Genomic DNA, 13,952 nt, shown 5'->3' with positions numbered 1-13,952 from the left:
ATTAACTTGAGCGCCATTTCTTTGTTTATTCCTCTCCTCCAGTTGCCTGTCCTTTCTTATCTTGTTCTGGATCTTGGCTTGGTCCTGGTGGTCCCGGCGGTGGTGGAAATACTTCTGGAAACTTGTAAAGCTGTGCTGGATCCAATGGAGTTCCTTTGAAATGTTCCAGATGCTTGTCCAAAAACTTTTGCTTATCCGCCAAGGACCTTATTCTTATCTTTTTCCCTTCAAACGTGAATGCCAGGCCTTCTGGAAATTCCCAACTGAAGGAGATTTTTCTTCTTCTTAGCTCCTTCACCAGGTCGTTATAGGGAGCTCTTTTATCTAAAAAGAATCTGGGGATATCCTTGTAAAAAATTACTTTATTCTGCTGTACCACCAGGTTGTTTCTGTAGTGTAAATCCAGAAAATAGTCTCTGTCGTGTCTATCGTGTAGCACAATCAAACAGTCACTGACTGTTTTAGTGCTTTTCTTTCCTCTGGAACCTCTTGGTCCAAATCTGAAGGCCTTCACTATGCGTGCTGAGACGTTTACCTCTTCTAACTCCCAAAAAGTCGAGAATAGTTCCACAATATAGGCTTTCAGGTCTTCCCCCTCCAATTCTGGAAGACCCCTTATTCTTAGGTTTCCTTCTCTCTGATGTAGTTGCAGAAAAGCAAGAGACTCTTCCACAGTCCTCTGTCGTGTTCCAATATTTTCGATCTGCTCCAAATCCAAATTGTCCAATTTTTCCTCCACCTTTTTTATTTTTTCTCTGACCACTTTAATTTCCTCCGAGTCCTTTTTTAACGTGGTCACCTCCTGCCCAATTTTATTAATTTCGTCTCTGTTCTTTCTTACGTTTTCCTTAATTTGGCCAATCGATTTTTCTAACGTTTGGGTGGAGGCTTTAATATCGGCCTTAATATCCACTTGGAGCTTTTCTATTGCAGAGTTAACTGTTGTATTCACTGATGCACCAATAGCATTCACCGATTCTTGTGTTTGCTTCAACCCTTCGGTGACACTTTTCAAGCCTTCTGCAATTTCTGCCACACTTGCAGCCAATTTCTCCATTTGTTCCTGAAGAGTTAAGGAAACAGAGCCTTTCCTTTTTTCAGAGCCAGTTCCTTTAGATCTAAGTTCCATTCCTTGTGGGCTCTGTAACTGTAATCTCAAGGTCACTCCAGTTGCTATAGTAACAATCTCAGACATTCACAGCAGAAGACCAACAGTCCCAAAAGTAAACACCAGGTGGCCTGCAGCTAGCTTTCTGAGAACAAAGAGGCTGCTGAGCCAGGAGTCCACAATAGTCCATTAATCCAACAGTCTTGGCAAAATTTTGGCACCATTTTTGAGGAAATTGGAGAACGTCAGATTTTTGGTGAAATTCTGACCGCGCGGGTTAGGGATTTTTTTAAAAAAAGTTTTTCCGCAGGTCAACATGTCAAGGCCTGATTTCCTTTCCTTTGATGAAAAACCCTTCTGTTTTCACCGCCAAATCTTCCAGGGGAGTCTTGGCAAAATTTTGGCACCATTTTTGAGGAAATTGGAGAACGTCAGATTTTTGGTGAAATTCTGAACCCGCGGGGTTAGGGATTTTTTTCAAAAAAAGTTTTTTCCGCAGGTCAACTTGTCGAGGCCTGATTTCCTTTCCTTTGATGAGAAACCCTTCTGTTTTCACCGCCAAATCTTTCGGGGGAGTCTTGGCAAAATTTTGGCACCATTTTTGAGCAAATTGGAGAACGTCAGATTTTTGGTGAAATTCTGACCGCGCGGGTTATGTTTTTTTTTTTTTTTTAAAAAAAGTTTTTCCGCAGGTCAACTTGTCGAGGCCTGATTTCCTTTCCTTTGATGAAAAACCCTTCTGTTTTCACCGCCAAATCTTCCAGGGGAGTCTTGGCAAAATTTTGGCACCATTTTTGAGGAAATTGGAGAACGTCAGATTTTTGGTGAAATTCTGACCGCGCGGGTTAGGGATTTTTTTAAAAAAAGTTTTTCCGCAAGTCAACTTGTCGAGGCCTGATTTCCTTTCCTTTGATGAAAAACCCTTCTGTTTTCACTTGCAAACTTTCCAGGGGAGTCTTGGCAAAATTTTGGCACCATTTTTGAGGAAATCGGAGAACGTCAGATTTTTGGTGAAATTCTGACTGCGTGGGTTAGGGATTTTTTCAAAAAAAGTTTTTCCGCAGGTCAACTTGTCGAGGCCTGATTTCCTTTCCTTTGATGAAAAACCCTTCTGTTTTCACCAGCAAATCTTCCTTCAGAGTCTTGGCAAAATTTTGGCTCTATTTTTGAGGAAATTGGAGAAGGTCATATTTTTGGTGAAATTCTGACCGTGCGGGTTAGGGATTTTTTCAAAAAATGTTTTTCCACAGGTCAACTTGTCGAGCCCTGATTTCCTTTCCTTTGATGAGAAACCCTTCTGTTTTCACCAGCAAATCTTCCTTCAGAGTCTTGGTAAAATTTTGGCACCATTTTTGAGGAAATTGGAGAATGTCAGATTTTTGGTGAAATTTTGACCTAATTATTTCCCCCAAGAGTTAATTGATAATTCATCAGAGGCAGCTACCGAAGAGCTGTGTGATTCAGATGAGGGTCAGGTGATTTGTCAATCCCTGCAGGTATATAAGAGGGTCACATGATTTCTAAACGAGCAATGGTGCATTTCTAAACGAGCAATGCAAAGAAATAGAGGAAAATAACAGAATGGGAAAAACCAGAGATTTGTTCAAGAAAATTGGAGATATGAAAGGAACATTTCGTACAAAGATTACCACAATTAAGGCCAAAAGTGGAAACTACCTAACAGAAGCAGAAGACATCAAGAAGATGTGGCAAGAATACACAGAGGAATTATACCAGAAAGATATGGAGGTCTCATACACCCCAGGTAGAGTGGTTGCTGACCTTGAGCCAGACATCCTGGAGAGTGAAGTCAAATGGGCCTTAGAAAGCATTGCTAACAACAAGGCCAGTGGAAGTGATGATATTCCAGCTGAACTATTTAAAATTTTAAAAGATGATGCTGTTAAGGTGCTACACTCAATATGCCAGCAAGTTTGGAAAACTCAGCAGTGGCCAGAGGATTGGAGAAGATCAGTCTACATCCCAATCCCAAAGGAGGGCAGTGCCAAAGAATGCTCCAACTACCGCACAATTGCACTCATTTCACACGCTAGCAAGGTTATGCTTAAAATTCTACAAGGCAGGCTTAAGCAGTATGTGGACCGAGAACTCCCAGAAGTGCAAGCTGGATTTCGAAGGGGCAGAGGAACCAGAGACCAAATTGCAAACATGCGCTGGATTATGGAGAAAGCTAGAGAGTTCCAGAAAAACATCTACTTCTGCTTCATTGACTACGCAAAAGCATTTGACTGTGTCGACCACAGCAAACTATGGCAAGTTCTTAAAGAAATGGGAGTGCCTGATCACCTCATCTGTCTCCTGAGAAATCGCTATGTGGGACAAGAAGCTACAGTTAGAACTGGATATGGAATAACTGATTGGTTCAAAATTGGGAAAGGAGTACGACAAGGCTGTATATTGTCGCCCTGCTTATTTAACTTATATGCAGAATTCATCATGCGAAAGGCTGGACTGGATGAATCCCAAACCGGAATTAAGATTGCCGGAAAAAATATCAACAACCTCAGATATGCTGATGATACTACCTTGATGGTAGAAAGTGAGGAGGAATTAAAGAACCTTTTAATGAGGGTGAAAGAGGAGAGCGCAAAATATGGTCTGAAGCTCAAAATAAAAAAAACTAAGATCATGGCCACTGGTCCCATCACCTCCTGGCAAATAGAAGGGGAAGAAATGGAGGCAGTGAGAGATTTCACTTTCTTGGGTTCCATGATCACTGCAGATGGTGACAGCAGTCACGAAATTAGAAGATGCCTGCTTCTTGGGAGAAAAGCAATGACAAACCTAGACAGCATCTTAAAAAGCAAAGACATCACCTTGCCGACAAAGGTCCATATAGTTAAAGCTATGGTTTTCCCAGTAGTAATGTACGGAAGTGAGAGCTGGACCATCAAGAAGACTGATCGCCGAAGAATTGATGCTTTTGAATTATGGTGCTGGAGGAGACTCTTGAGAGTCCCATGGACTGCAAGAAGATCAAACCTATCCATTCTCAAAGAAATCAGCCCTGAGTGCTCACTATAAGGACAGATCCTGAAGTTGAGGCTCCAGTACTTTTGCCACCTCATGAGAAGAGAAGACTCCCTAGAAAAGACCCTGATGTTGGGAAAGATTGAGGGCACAAGGAGAAGGGGACGACAGAGGATGCGATGGTTGGACAGTGTTCTTGAAGCTACTAACATGAGTTTGGCCAAACTAGGAGAGGCAGTGAAGAGTGCCTGGCGTGCTCTGGTCCATGGGGTCACGAAGAGTCGGACACGACTGAACGACTGAACAACAACAACAACACATGATTTCTCAATCCCAGCAAGTATATAAGAGGACGTCTCGGCCTGCCCAGGCCATCAAGCTGTTTTGTGGGAATTAGCCCTCCGTGCGTGGTGCTGTCAGGAGGGGGTCGTGCAAATGCTGTGCGTTGTGCAGAATGGTTATAAAGTTGACCTTTTTATTTAGCAATGCCCCCCTAGTGAGCCTTCTTTTGTTCACTTCTTTTTATTTCGAGGCAGTGCACACCTATGTTTGTGGAATGTGGGGAAAGATGATGGTGTGTAGCCTGGTGTAAATTAATTGGTAGCCTGGGGGGGGGGGTTTACCATGGCGCAGACTGTCCCTGAGAACCGTAGACTCTCCCCGGGACAGGTGAGGGTGTTGATCCCTTATTTTCAAATCCGAAACTTGACAGCTTTGCTTAGAGACCAACTAAGTTTGTTCTTTGTATGAGCTTTCGTGTGCATGCACGCACAAGAAAGCTCATACCATGAACAAACTTAGTTGGTCTCTAAGGTGCTACTGGAAGGATTTTGTGTGTGTGTGTGTGTGTGTGTGTAGAGAGAGGGAGAGAGAGAGAATGTGTTCCTGGAAGAATCTGGCGCGAATAACCCGCCAGCATCCGGGAAAACCAAATAAGCAAGCAAACAAACAAACACCCGACACGCGGTCGTTCAGCTCGCCGGCCTCCTTGGGACGGAACCTTTGACTCCGAGGAAGTTTCTGGCCGGGCCGCTTTCGGTAGCGCACGCGCTGCGGGCGCCCGTCGGCAGGGGGAGGAGAAGGCAGCGGACCCGCCGATGGCAGAGGCGAGCCGGAGTCTGTGTCGGCGTCGTCGGCGGGGAAACTGGGGTTGCTCGGGAGCCGCCTTCTCACAACGCAGGGTGAGTCTTGAGCGGGGAGAGATTCCCCACTTCCACCCTCCTTCCTCCCCCTCCAGCCCGGACTTCGTCTGCGCTCCGCCACCCCTGCAAGGTAGGACGCTGCTGCGGAGGCTGCCGCCCCGCGGAGGCAGGATACTGGGGTGGGGCCGGGCCGAGGGCCTCACCTTTCTTCTGGGCTTGAAGTGGCCCGGCTTCCTCAATGCTCGCGGGAGGAGGAGGCGGGCAAGCGGGGCTTCGGCGTCTCTCCACCTCCTCGGGCGGCAGAAGAGGACAAGGGTTTGCGTGACCGGTATGGAATTAATTCCCTTGGTTATAATGTACTGTATTTGTTACTTTTATATATCCTACATTTTGACTCTCTATCTGGAGAGCAGGGGCTCAAAAGACCCGGTTTGGCTATATATATATATATATGTAACTTTTATATATCCTCTATTTTTATTTTTCTGTCCGGAGAGCAGGGGTGGAACCAGGCTCAATGACTCAGTTTGGGTATATATGTTACTTTTATATATCATATTTTGATTTTGATTTTTTCTTCCCCCCCCCCATATTTTTTTTACATTTTATGTTTTGCATTTTAGAATATTCATTCAAACAACCTTAAAATATCAATGACTTCCCTTCTCTTTCCGTGGTTTATTTTGCATAACATAAATCCCTGCATATTTCATGTAAACTAAACCATTCAGTATCCCATTATTACATCCATCAAAACTTATTTACACTGTTGAATTTATCTTAATACTGCCCACATTTTCAATGTACACAATTCCCCCCCCCCATATACAGTATTCAATTAACATTTTCCAGTCTTCTTTAAACTTATGTTCTTGTTCTATATGTTAGGTCCGCAAGCTGCGCATATTCCATCCATTTAAGTTTCCATTCTTCTTTAGTTGGGACTTTGCTCGTTTTCCATTTTTGGGCTAACAAAACACGGGCCACCGTAGTGGCATACATAAATAACCTTTTTTGACACCTGGGAATTTCGGTCAGAATTATCTCCAACAGAAAGGACTCTGGTTTGGGGGGGGAAAGTACTTTTAAACATTCCCCCCCCCCCAATTCATTATGAGTTATTTCCCAATACTTTTACCCTTTTACAGCTCCACCACATGTGATAGAACATACCCTCAGTCTCATTGCATCTCCAGCACTTAATCTGATTCAGTCTTATACATTTTAGCAAGCTCACTTGTAGTTGATTACATGCCATCTGTGAATCATTTTCAGGTAGTTCTCCTTCAAGGAATAACAAGCTGTAAATTTCAGAGCGCTCTTCCAAAGCTTTTCCCAGAGATTAAAATCTATACTGTATTATATCCTATATCTGTTGCCCAATGTGTCATAGAGGCTTTGAGAAGCTCGTCTTTTGTTTCCCAATGTAATAACAGATTGTATACTGTATATTCTGGCGTATAAGACTACTTTTTAATCCAGGAAAAATCTTCTCAAAAGTCGGGGGTCGTCTTATACGCCGGGTGGAGAATCTGCGGTCGAGTATATCTCAAACTCTATATTTTAACTGGAAAAGTTGGGGGTCGTCTTATACGCCCAGTCGTCTCATACACCGGAAAATACGGTATTTTGATTTTTCTGTCTGAAGAGCAGTATTGAAAGCTGTTTAAAACAGCTTTAGAATAGCAAAAAAGTGTATTGTAATACATTGTGTTTATCCGGTTTTTGGTTTGCTTGTTTTTGGTTTGCTTTTCTATTTATTACAGGGGTTATCGAAACAGGAATGTTCAATTCATATGGCAAATTGTTCTGGCTTCCATATTGCCATAAGGGTGTAAAATGTCTGTTTTGTTAGTCACCTTTAATAAATATATGGTTTGAATGGTTAACTGTATACTACCAGTTCTGGAGCAAACTTGTCTGAAGTGCTGGTTGATGCTTTCATTACTTATCTGTCTAGTACATATTGTGTTTGTTATTTTGTAAACCACTTGGAGACTGTCTTATTCTTAAGGGGCTATGTAAAAATATTAGGTAAATAAATTAATCTCAGTAAATTCTACAATCATGCATTTTAAAATAACTAAAAATAAGTTTAAAAACAATACAAAAACAACTAAAGAGAGGTAATAAAAAAGTGTTGCTTTAAAATGTATTGCTGAAACCCCTGCTATGAATTACAGTGGGCTTCTGACATTTTGGGACGCGGGTGGCGCTGTGGTCTAAACCACAGAGCCGAGGGCTTGCCGATCAGAAGGTCGGCAGTTCAAATCCCCGTGACGGGGTGAGCTCCCGTTGCTCGGTCCCTGCTCCTGCCATCCTAGTAGTTCGAAAGCACGTCAAAGTGTAAGTAGATAAATAGGTACCTTTCCAGCGGGAAGGTAAACGGTGTTTCCGTGTGCTGCTCTGGTTCGCCAGAAGCGGATTAGTCATGCTGGCCACATGACCCCGAAGCTGATGAGCGCCGCAACCCCAGAGTCGTCCATGACTGGACCTAATGGTCAGGGGTCCCTTTACCTTTACCCCTCTGACATTTTAGAGACCTCAGAAACTCTCCTACAGATCACAGGGACCTCCTTGGCATGTAAAAGCCAAGGAAAACTTTGAAGGAAAATAGCCGGGTGACAGGTGGAAGTTGGGCAAGTAATGCTTCAAATGTCCATCATACATTGTTTTATTACAGTCCGCACCTGATTAATCCCCGTGGTTTAATTCAGTGCTCATTTTAAAGGCAAGTTTCATTAGCCTGATGTCCTCCAGATGTTTTTGGCTACACCACGCTGGCGAAGGGAAGGGAGGCTTTGTTCCTTGGTTTCAATTTGGGTGTTTTTGCCTATATTTATGTTCTATTATGGCGTGTCCTATGTGGTTTTGGCAGGGACCAGTGTGCCCTGTGCTATTGCAGAACCAGTTACAGGTAGGTAGCCGTGTTGGTATGCCATAGTCAAAACATAGTCAAAACGTCAGCGCCTCTGAATAAGTGTGCATGCACACGAAAGCTCATACCAAGAACAAACTTAGTTGGTCTCTAAGGTGCTACTGCAAAGATTTATTTTTATTTTTTATTTTGTTTTGACTATTGCAGAATGCTTGCCTTCTCTGAATCGCTTTGAGCACAGTGGAAAATGTGGCTATGTTTGGTTTTTTTTTTAATGGCTGGAAGGTGGTTTAAGACTATGGCTGTTGTGAAAAACCTTTTAATCAGTAAATGAAATCAAATGTGAAACATTTGAAAGTGTTGGGCTCTCCTTCATTGGAGGTTTTTAAACAGAGGTTAGATGGGCCCTGAGTTGCACGGGATTGGAGTCGATGCCCCTTTGGGGCCATTCCAACTTTACAGTCCTATGATTCTGTAATTCAATGTATTTGACAGGGTATGAGGGCGGGGGAATACACCTGTTGAAATTTTATTAGATAAACCTGCAACCCTCCAGGTATTTTGGACTGTAACTCCCACCAGTCCCATTTTGTGTTGTGAACCGCTCTGTGGTCTTCGGATGAAGGGCGGCGTACAGATTTAATAAATAATAATAATCCCAGCCAGTAACCAAAAGCATCCGGAGGGCATCAGATGGCTGAACTAAGTCATAGGAGTCCCATAAAAGGAATATAAAGACCTGATTCAGCATCGTGAGTCAGCCTGTTGCTAGTTCATTCTGCAAAATCTCAGGCCGGAGCTCTTTCCCTAACTTAGCTACATTTTTTAAAAACTGGAAATGTGTCAAGGAAACAACTGCCCTAAAGAGGAGGAGAGGGCTATTGTGAAAGGGGTAAGGTGCAGGTTTTCCTCAGATTTAATGGACCACCACACAAATTTCTCTTCTTCCTTTCCCCTTTTCAGGTTCACTTCTGACACCTGGCGTTGCAGCAGCCTGTTTGAACAATGGAGGCGGAAGATGAGATGGAAAAGATCAATATTGTCAGCGAAAACAACCAGGAGAGCGAGCCGGAAGATCAAGGGGAGGCGCTGCTGGGCACCCCGAAGAGCCTGCCCAGCAGCTGGCAACACAAATGCGCCTCTTATGTCCTGGCCCTCCGCCCCTGGAGCTTCAGCGCCTCCCTCACCCCGGTGGCCCTAGGCAGCGCTCTCGCCTACCGCTCCCTGGGGACCTTGGACCCTGGGCTCCTGGTCGGCAGCGCAGTGACTGTCTTGGCCGTCCACGGGGCCGGGAACCTCGTGAACACCTACTACGACTTCTCCAAGGGGATCGATCACAAGAAGAGCGACGACCGGACCCTGGTGGACCGGATATTGGAGCCCCAGGATGTGGTCAGATTCGGGGTCTTCTTGTACACCCTTGGGTGCATATCTGCGGCCTGCCTCTATTGCCTCTCTACCCTCAAGCTGGAGCATCTAGCCCTGATCTACTTCGGAGGGCTCTCTAGCTCCTTTCTCTATACTGGAGGTAAGGAATCCTCACCAACACACGCAGACCTTTTCTTGTTGCAGAGCATCTTACCCCAACCTGGGGCCCTGCAGGTGTGTGGGGCTCCCAAATCCCTGGGATGCGAGAGTCCAAACCCTTTGAAGGGCACCAAACTTAAGGTGTAGGCTGTTTAAGAAGAGCTGGGCAATATCTGGTTTTCAACATTGTTATGTATCGCAAGCTAAACATCGTGATATACTGATATATCACAATGTGTGAAATAAGGATGGAGCATTGGCTGGCTTCATGGTTTTTCCTGCATCCTGATTTTTGCTGGCATCTGCTGCTTTGATTCGCTACCCCATGCATGAGGCAGGGAGAGCTGAGCCGGCAGAGTTAACAGTGGTTGCAGGAATCGAGAGAAGCATTGGCTGGCTTCACAGTTTCCCCCACATTGTGATTTTTGCATAGCACGCACACCCACAATTTGTGATATATTGCCAGGTAAAAAGTTATGAAACCGATTTTACAATATGGACTTCAAACCAATTTTGGACAATATATCAATATATTGTCCAGCCCTAGCCAGATTCAGTAGCTGAGGCCACAGGGGTTCTGCGCCAGAATTCTGTGATTTAGGTTTAGGGCTGGGCGATATCTGGTTTTCAACATTGTGATATATCACCAGCTAAACATGGCGAGATACCAATATATCACTGTGACTGAAATAAGCATGGAGTTACATAGAGGCATTGGCTTCACAGTTTTTCCTGCATTGTGATTTTTGCCGTGCTGACGTTACCTTCTACCAAAAAATTACCAATATAGGGCATTTTGCAAATGTGTTTTAGAGAAGCATTATCCCTGTTACATCCCCAGCAGCTAGATGTCTTAGATAATCCTTTCACAAATGAGTGCAATGGAGTCCAGTAAGTTCTAAAAATTATTTTTCGTTGTACGAGTCTTAATTTGAGGTCCAGAGACACCCTTGTTATAGAACTTAACACAATTGCTTGGTTGTGATTGAGACCCCCCATTCCTCCTTTCATAACTGCCTATCCAACTGGTTTGCTACTAAGGAGCATTTATATATGGTAATCGTGGGTTGGTGTTTTTGTTTGTTTGTTACATAAGAGTTAATCGACTCTTTTAATATCTGGAGTCTCTGAGCTGCAGAAGGCCTTTTGTAGGTTTAAGACTTCCACCCTCCTGGTCTTCAGTTCATGGGTGATAAGGCTGTCGGTGGCCACTATCCACAATGGCTATGCTCTGCTTCCACTATTGAAGGCCACAGGCCTGCGAGCAACAGTTTCTAGGAATCAGTAGCAGGGAGAGCACTGTTGCACATGGGTCTTGCTTGTGGCGTTCCCAAGATGGGAGCACCTGGTTGGCCACCATGAGATCAGGTTGCCTTTGCCCTGATCCTGTTGGGCTCTCATTATGATATTATTATGTAATTGCATTTATATCCCACTCCCCACCCCACCCCACCCAAGGAGTTCAAGGTGGTGCACATGGTTCTCCTCGTTTAATCCTCACAACCACTGTGTGAGTTAGGCTATGTTGAGAGAGGCAGTGCCTGGCCTGTGTTCACCCGGGGAGCTTAATGGCATAGTGGGAAGGGGGGCGGGAAGGGAGGGGATTCGAACCCTGGTCCCGTCCTGCCGCTCTAACCGCTACACCTTTGCTGCCTCCTCTGTCATTCTGTCGTGACCGCAGGCATTGGCTTCAAGTACGTGGCACTGGGCGACGTGGTGATCCTCATCACCTTTGGGCCGCTGGCCGTGATGTTCGCCTACGCCGTGCAGGTGGGCTACCTGTCGGTCTCGCCCTTGCTTTACGCCGTCCCGCTGGCCCTGAGCACCGAGGCCATCCTGCACAGCAACAACACCCGGGACATGGAGTCGGACCGGCAGGCCGGCATCGTCACCCTGGCCATCCTCATTGGGCCGACGTTCTCCTACTTCCTGTACAACGCCCTCCTCTTCCTGCCCTACCTGGTCTTCTGCGTCCTGGCTACCCGCTACACCATCACGATGGCCCTCCCGCTCCTCACAATCCCCATGGCTTTCTCCCTGGAGAGGCAGTTCCGCAGCCAGAGCTTCACCAAGATCCCCCAAAGGACAGCCAAGCTCAACCTCTTGCTGGGACTCTTCTACGTCTTTGCCATCCTCTCGGCACCCCCGGGGGCCCTTCCAAAGCTCTAGGGGGAGGGAGTTCTGTGGAGGTGGCCGTGGCTGAAAACTCCAGGTTTTCCCTTGAGAACTGGGTGCAGTGGAAGTCGATCCGTCGGGGCGAGAGGGGTTGCTGCTCCACCAACTTCGGCTTGCATCCAGTCCAGGGTGGTGGTCCTGGCTGTCGGCTTCCTCCTTCTCCTTAGTCTCAGTATTGCCATTGTATGGAGGAAAGAGGAGGAGGATGGGGGCAAAGCTGGGATTGGCTGATTCTACCTGTCGTTCTCTCTGGCACCACCTTCTCGGGGGCCTCTCTGCCTTCTGCCACACCTCTATCGGTGGACACCAGCCTCCACTACCTAGGCAATGCTTGTGGGGGTAATTTTCTCAGAGAACAAGAATTAGAGGTCTCTCATTTGAGCTTTTTAATTTTTTTGTCTTCATGGTTTAGGTGACCAGGCCATGACCTGGAGTTGCAGCAGTCCTGCTGATGGGATCTCTCTGTCAAGATGCTGCAAAAGTATTTTCTTTTAAGTGCGGCGAGGAAAGAGATATGAAAGCTTAACTCCCAATGTTTCGTTTGTCCTCCTGCCACTCCCAAAAAAGTTGGTTTTGAAAATAAATGTTTAAAGAAACTGTCCAGCTTTCTAGGGAAGGATGTGCCGTACTTTGCAGAGTTGAAATTGAAAGTAAGCTGAGCAAGGAATTCAAGGCAGCCTTTACCAAGCAGGTGCCCTCCAGATGTCGCTGAACTGCAACTCCCATCAGCCCCAGCCAGTGTGGTCCAATTGATGATGGGAGTTGTGGTCCATCAGTATCAGGTCATCAACATGTTGTCCATTGCTGCATTAAAAGAACATTGAGTTATGACGGAGGGATCTGGGTGTGGTAGAGACACATCAGGAGGTAGCTAGGGGGCAGTAAGGGCAAGTGACAGTCCTAATACTGTTGGACTCCCAACTCTTATCAGCCCAGCCAGTTGGAATTAGGGCCGGGCGGTATTTCGTTTCTCTCTCTCTCTCTGTCTCTCTCTCTCTCTCTCTCTCACACACACACAAAATTTTCAACAAAAATAAAAAAATGTGTAATAACAAATACAATAAGAAATACAAAGAAAAATATACACAAAAACAATATAAAATCCATAAAATGGAATTCTCCGAATCACGTTACTTCCCTCCCTCCCACCCCTGGTTCCTTAAATTTTCTTTTCAGCTGCATATCATTTCTACTCCAAATTATTTTTGGTGATACCTGGTTTTTAGTGTCATATCACCAACTAAACATTGTGATATACTGATATATCACAATGTCTGAAATAAGGATGGAGCTATGTAAAGGCATTGGCTGGCTTCATAGTTTCCCCCACACTGTTATTTTTACATAGCGCGCACACACATCATGATTCATGATATATTGCCAGGTCAAAATTTATGAAACAGATTGCACTATATGGACTTCAAACTGGTTTTGGGTGATATATCAATATGTCACCCAGCCTTGGTTGGAATTCAGTAACAGTTTGGATTCAGAACTGTTTTGGGGAAGGCCGATTAAGCATATAACTGCATAGAAAACCAAAGTTTAAATGCACAGCTTGAACTAAGAAGTGTCCTCTCCGTCCTTTTAACATCCCTGTGGGGTGAAGCTCCGCCAGGCCTCTCATCGGAAGGAATTCCAGAGGACGTGACAAGACGCCATGACACAGAAATCCTTGGTTCATTTTCTCTCCTCTCCAGAGAGATGGGTGCCAAGATGGATCTAACCTTTGGATCTTGATGATTATTATTAAACTCTCCATATGGTTCTATAATAGGCATCCTCCTTATTTAACAGGTACCCCACTTTAAACACTGCCGAAAAGCTCAAGGGACCAGTGGTGGCGACAGCGGCGCTTGGAAGCTCGGGTGTTGACGGTTGGACACAACCTGCAGTGTTTCTAATTTTAGTGATGTGCTGAGCCTATTGAGGTTGGTGGGGGTGGTCAGTAGGTTGGGCCTCTTGGGAATAGGGTCTCCGAAATACCTTCCTCCCCTCCTTCCTGTTTGTTTCCTGAGAAGAGTTCTTGAAAAATAAAGCAAAACTTTTATCTTACTTGAAAGCCATAGGCTGAGCGTCCTGTGACCTAAGAAAAATGTTGTTTGCCAGAAAGCTTGAAAGGTGAGCTGCT

General features: G+C 45.2%; 1 protein-coding gene across 2 annotated transcripts; it reads left to right on the top strand.

Annotated features, from left to right (window-relative positions):
- The first annotated feature begins 5,195 nt into the window (after positions 1–5,195).
- On the top strand, positions 5,196–11,991 carry UBIAD1 (UbiA prenyltransferase domain containing 1). 2 transcript variants are annotated; one of them, XM_033159496.1, is made up of 3 exons: positions 5,196–5,280; positions 9,083–9,647; positions 11,328–11,991. In XM_033159496.1, the coding sequence occupies exons 2-3, from the start codon at positions 9,125–9,127 to the stop codon at positions 11,813–11,815; spliced, it is 1,011 nt and encodes a 336-aa protein (XP_033015387.1). In that variant the 5' UTR covers positions 5,196–5,280; positions 9,083–9,124; the 3' UTR covers positions 11,816–11,991. The 2 variants fall into 2 exon arrangements, with proteins under 2 accessions (XP_033015387.1, XP_033015386.1); XM_033159495.1 differs by lacking the exon at positions 5,196–5,280 and adding an exon at positions 5,334–5,569.
- The last annotated feature ends 1,961 nt before the right edge of the window (positions 11,992–13,952 follow it).

This window comes from Lacerta agilis, chromosome 8 (genome assembly GCF_009819535.1).
Source record: "Lacerta agilis isolate rLacAgi1 chromosome 8, rLacAgi1.pri, whole genome shotgun sequence".
Taxonomy (NCBI): Eukaryota; Metazoa; Chordata; class Lepidosauria; order Squamata; family Lacertidae; genus Lacerta; species Lacerta agilis.
This window is presented reverse-complemented; position numbering and strand designations above follow the sequence as displayed.